The sequence below is a fragment of the Acanthisitta chloris genome, unplaced genomic scaffold (genome assembly GCF_000695815.1).
Source record: "Acanthisitta chloris isolate BGI_N310 unplaced genomic scaffold, ASM69581v1 scaffold45440, whole genome shotgun sequence".
In the NCBI taxonomy this organism is placed as follows: domain Eukaryota; kingdom Metazoa; phylum Chordata; class Aves; order Passeriformes; family Acanthisittidae; genus Acanthisitta; species Acanthisitta chloris.
Window position 1 is genome coordinate 1909 of NW_008651922.1, and position 5491 is coordinate 7399.

Here is a 5491-nt window from a genome sequence, read left to right on the forward strand (position 1 = left end):
GCATGTCTGCCTCCACTGCCACAGGACCACCCTTCTGTGAGAGCTGGTGATTTTTCCTGATGCCAGCTATCCTTTGGCTGGGTTGGGTATCTGTGGATGCTGGGTGTGAGGAGAGCGTGGCTGCAGGCTGGTGGCTAGATGGGAAGGAGAGACAGGGCAACTCTTTGCTGCAAAATTTGGGTCTCGGCACCAGAGCTGATGTGGAGGCCAGACCATCCCTCTGCCTGACCTTCCATTGTGTCCTTGGAGGGAATCACCCACTCTTCTGTGCTCCTCGTATCCCAGTGCTTGAGTTCACATACTGGGTTGAGCTGGGCATCAGGAGACCACAGAGCACACTGGGGCAGTGCAGGAGGAAATGCATGTGGATGCTATGATCTCTTATCTGCTGCAGGTCCCAGGCAGCCTTTGGCCCTTGCCTGGTCTGCTGGGGCAGGGGAAAGCCTCAGGTTGCCAGCAGTGCTTGCTGTGGTGTTGGGAGCACCCAGAAGTCCCCTGCTGGAGTCCTGGGTTGCCCTGACAGCTCCTCTCTGCCTGTAGGATCTCCTACTGCACAACGGACAAACTGCAGAACAAAGTCTTTGCCTACATTGCCCAGAGCCAGGAGAGTGGGGCACTGGAGTGCCATGCCTTCCTCTCACCCAAAAAGAAGATTGTAAGCATTTTCCTTTTGCTCTTGGCTCAGTGAAGTAAGGGTAGGAGCAAGGGCCTGCCTTCTCCCCTTTCGGCGAGAGAAGGTCCTTACCTCTGTGCACCTTAGCTGGATTTGGAGCCTCATGCTCATGCTCTGCAGAGGCAGGGAGTTAGCAAAGGGGGTTTTCTGGAGGTCTCCTCTTGGAGGTGGCTGGCCCTCAGGGACAGACAGGCACAGCATTGAGCTCTGTCCTTCCGTCTGTGTGTTAAGCAGGGAAAAGGCAGTGAGGGATGCTGGGGAGGGGTCTCGATTTCATGGCAGTGGGGTAGTCCTGGCTTGAGGGCCCAGATGGAAGCAGACGCTCCCTCCTTCATGTACACAGGCCCAGGCTGTGACTCTGACCGTGGCCCAGGCCTTTCAGATGGCACTGGATCTCTGGGAAGCAGCACATGCAGGTAGGAGGAATTTCTCAGACATGTCCCTCTGCACAGCCCTGGGGTCAGGGTCTCCAGTGTGGGGCCCTGTCCTGGGCAGTGTGGAGGGGAGATGGCTCTCTGCCTAGTCACTCTCCCAGGCAGGGAGAGTGTTGTCCCTGTGGCTGTGTTGTCTGCTACTGCCCCATCTGTGGCTGGGGTGGGGTGGGAGGCGTCCCTGCTCTCCATGCTGCACTGCTCTGCACTGCTGAACTGTAGCCCTGCACACAGCCTGGTGGTGCCTGCCCTGGGCAGTGATCCCACGCCCCTGTTTGCACCCTCCTCTAGCACAGTGTGGGTACCTGTCCCTTGCCCATGGCCCTCCTGCACATCCCCAGCTGGGCTTTCTCTGGGTTGCAGGCACTAACTCTGCTGCTTTTGCCCTGTCCCAGGCTCTAGGCAGGATCAGCCCCTTCACCCTTCATGTGTCCTGGAGAGCAGTGAGCCCAGCAGAGCCCGTGAGCCAGCCCCCCCAGGGAGCCCTCCCTTCAGACACCAGTTTGGGGTACAGTATGTGCAAGTCTGGCCCACGCCCAGGGCTGTCTGGAATTAGGGCAGGAACAGAGTGACCCTTATGCAGCTCCCTCCTCCTGCTCTCCCAGAGCCCTGCTGACACCTGCACAGCCCCCATCACACGGCAGCCTGATGTGAGGAGGGGCACTGTGCTCTGTGGCTCACATGGCAGGTGTGGTTCCTCAGGGTGTCTTTGCTCCAGGAGCTCTGCTGTCAGGCCCAGCACTACTGCAGCCTCAGCCCTGCTCTCCTGGACCTGTGCTGCACACCTGGTGCCATGGCTGGGGGTGAGAGCTGCTTCTGAAGAAGAGGACCCTTGGGTCATCATCCTGCCAGCCTGGGCTAAGGCTCAGGCCTGCCCATCTCACTGCACCTCCTGCATGACCACAGCAACTGAAGCATTGCCTTGTTGCTGGTCTCTGTTGTCCCTGCCTGGGAGCCTCTGGACGCTTGGTCCTTGGCCTCATGCATCCAGCTGGACCCAGTCTGGCAGTGCTTGGTGTCACACCTTCGTACAGCCTGCTCCTGGTGGTCTCTGCCTGCCCCTCCAGCTGCAAGGTGTGCCCACCCACTGCTGTCCCTGGGCAGAGGTGTCAGCAGCTGTCAGCGTGGTCCCTGCTCACAGCCTGTGTTTGGGGCTTTGCTGCTGGAGGGGACATGGCATGGGCCGTGGCCTGTCTGTCCCTTGTGTGCCTGAGCCCAAAGGGTTCCTGCAGCCCTGCACTCCAGGTCTTTCCCCGACTGCCTGTGGGCACTCTTTGTGCTGTGCCTGGGGAGTGACTGTCATGCAGGGGCTGGGGACTGCCCTGCTGCTCCAGACAGGCTCTGAGCAGCCTGGCCTCCTTCCTGGCAGAGACGCCCACACAGTAAGGTGTCATGGTGCTTTTCTTGTTTGTTTGTTTGCCAGGAGGAGGAAGAGGAGGAGGAAGATGATAATGTTGGCGAAACCTTATCTGGGTAGGTGGTGAGCTGCTGCTTGTGTTCAGGGATCTCGCTGATGAACCCTGTCTTGTTTCCTTCTCTGTGCCCCGTGCAAGGGGAACTGCTGGGGCCATGGGCATGGTGGGATCGTGGAGGAGAGCTGTATGGGACCAAGTGGAAGCTTCCTGCTCTTTCTCTGCCTCTGTCAGCTGAGAGCTTGAGTGAATGGGGGCCTGAGCTGTGGAAGGACAGATCTTGCAGTCCAGCTTTTGAGTGGAGCTGCATGGGACAGATGCTGATCCCCCAGGATGTACCCAGAGATATTCCCTGTTCTGTTTCTGCCAGCCTGTCCCACATGCCTCTCTGAGGACAGCTGGGACTCAGAGTTGTCCCTCTCCTCCCATGGATTTCCCTGGGGCTTGGGCCAGGATGGAGACCTGGTCATGCTGACTTCTGCATGGACTGGGGCTGTGAGCTGAGCTTGATGGTCTGTGGCTTGTGCTGGGGAGGAGCTAATAGAACCAGTCCAGCAGCACAGGGTTATCCCTCAGGTCTTCGCAGAAGGGCCGGCGGCTTGTTCCATCATGGATGTTCTCCATGTGCACCCAGCTAGGGCCTGGCAGCACCGCAGGGCTGAGCTGTGATCAGCTGGGAGCCAGTGCGTGCACAGACTGGAGCTGTGTGTGTGGCCTGGTGAAGAGGCAGCCCCTTGGACACAGGGCTCCTGATGGGAAGGAGATGTGGCTTCACAGTCTCGGGACAGGCTGGCCTGGGGAGGGAGTTTGATGGCAAGTGGGTTCAGGGCCTTCTGCTGTGCCATGCCCTCCGTGTCGGGGTTACGAGTGTGCCGTGTCTCAGGAGGCTGTGCCTGGGGTATGATGGGTGCTCTGTTCTCTTCCAAAGCAGCATGGAGGAGCTGGGGAGGGGAGCCCACAGCCCAGCAGGTAAGTTCCTTTGGTGCTGCATCAGCTCATCCCCCAGCATGTCCTCTACAGGGATGCTCACCTGGGAAGGTCTGCTTCCCTGCCCAGGCTGTGCTGGGCTCCCAGCCAGATGCCTCATGGTCTGTGTCTTCTTCTCTCTTGCTTTTCAGAATTGACCTCTCTTGTGCCCCGAATGAGTTCTCCTACAGCACAGCTGCTGTGCTGCCACCTGGGGCAGCCCCCGGACAGGTGGATGGGGCTGGGAGGCCTTGGAGACTTCCCCTCTGCTGGCCCCAAGACTCCCCTGGGCTAAGCCAGACCTCTGCAACAACAGACCAGCCACTCAGGACTCACCCTGTGCCTGCACCCGGGCAGCCAGCGCTGCCCCTGCCCCGGCACTGCGCTCGGGGTCTGCCGTGGGGTGCTCAGGCCGCGACACCTCCTTGTCCTGCTCCGCCTGCATGAACCGCCTCAAGCTGCAGCTGCTCCCAGGTGGGAGACCCATGCTCCTCACTCTGCCTGCTCCCAGGCCACACAGGGCTGTCCCCGGTGCTCTGAGCCTGCCAAGCGCAGCCAGTGCACGTCCTCAGGGAGTGATAGCTCCAGGCCTGGAGCAGAATGAGGAAGGCCTTGCCCCTGCAGTTCAGCCCCTCACCCTCACGAGTGGAATGAGCTGGTTTTTAGAAGACAGTTCTGCCTTTATAGAGAAATAAACTGAGTTTTTTACTGTTGTCATTTGTATTTGACTGCTGGGTGGGTGCCATGCACAACCATCGGGGTTCTGTGTCTGCTGCGCTGCCTGTGCTGACGCTCACTGTGGCCCGAGCTCATGGAGCCCGGAGCTCCCACACCTTCTGTGAGCCCTGAGGGAGCTGTTTCCCTCTGCTGAGGGCTGCCAGTGCCCAGGGTGCCCTTGTGACCTGGGAGGAGCTGGTCAAGGCTGTGCTGGACTGGTGTCTTGAGCACCTGTGAATGTCCCCTGCACTGCTGGCAGCTGACACTGACCACACTGAGGCTAGGGCAGACACAAGCCCCTGTGTGCCAGCAGGTCTCAGCTTCTCCCCACGTGTCTGCTCTGCTCTGGAGTGCCTCTGCATCCCAGCTGTGCCCTGCACAGGCAGGCCATGCCCTTGGCTTCCTTCCCTTGACAGAGCATGGCAGGCTGCAGCCATCAGGATGTGTGGCTTCTCCAGCGAGGAACAGCTTGTGGCTGCGTTCTGGCTGAGGCCCTTGCTGCTGGGTCCCTGTCACATTGCTGCATGGATTCCCTGCTGGGGCCGCTGGCACTGACAGCCCAGCCAAGCAGCATTGCTGCCTGCAGCCTTCCCGTGGCATCCCAGTGCCGCGGGCAGGTGAGCAGGGAGGCTGCACTGGGGAGGGTTGGGATGCCACGGGAAGGCTGCACTGGGGAGGTCTGGGGTGCTGTGGGTCAGCCAGGAGCTGTGCAGTTTTTCTCACTCACGGTTTTGCATGTTGAATCTGGTCTCATGCCTTTCCTCCCACAGCTGAGGGCACAGAGCAACCTGTAACTCAGTGGGATTATTAGGGTGAGCAGGTCATTGTCAGGTCTTCAGCTTCCAGCACTTGTCTCTGCAGTCCCCTGCCCTCCTGCACTGCCATGGTCTGAGAAAGAAGTGGAGGCTTGGGGGTTTTTAGCGGGGGGGGCAGGAGAGGAAATATCTTCTACCTCAACACCATACCCTGATTTTACATTTAATGTCAGACCTTTGTGCTCCTCTTTTTATTGGCCACAACCACTGCACTTTGACTTTTTCTGGTGCCTCCCCCTCTGCTGCACAGTCTAATCCTTTGGTTCTTTGTGTGTGCCTTTGGCCTGGCTGAAAATCTCATGATAGCAACCACAACTCTGTTCAGCTCTCACACAACATGCAAGAACACGTCTTCCCCTAATGGCCAGACACGTGCCCAAGAACTGCTGGCACAAGTATTCATGCACAGACACACAGACCTGCAGCTCTGCAGGGACAATGAGACACACGCACACACACACAGACCTGCAGGGATGA

General features: G+C 59.0%; 1 protein-coding gene across 1 annotated transcript in view; it reads left to right on the forward strand.

Annotated features, from left to right (window-relative positions):
* The window catches only part of LOC103802491 (low density lipoprotein receptor adapter protein 1-like), a gene marked incomplete at its 5' end in the record, with an annotated part of 3577 nt that extends 1024 nt beyond the window's left edge, over window positions 1-2553 (forward strand). Inside the window, 3 exons of the mRNA XM_009074975.1 lie at window positions 541-655; window positions 1017-1089; window positions 2528-2553. Coding sequence (XP_009073223.1) covers window positions 541-655; window positions 1017-1089; window positions 2528-2553 — 214 coding nt within the window. The remainder of the gene's footprint in view (window positions 1-540; window positions 656-1016; window positions 1090-2527) is intronic.
* Between the last annotated feature and the right edge of the window lie 2938 nt (window positions 2554-5491).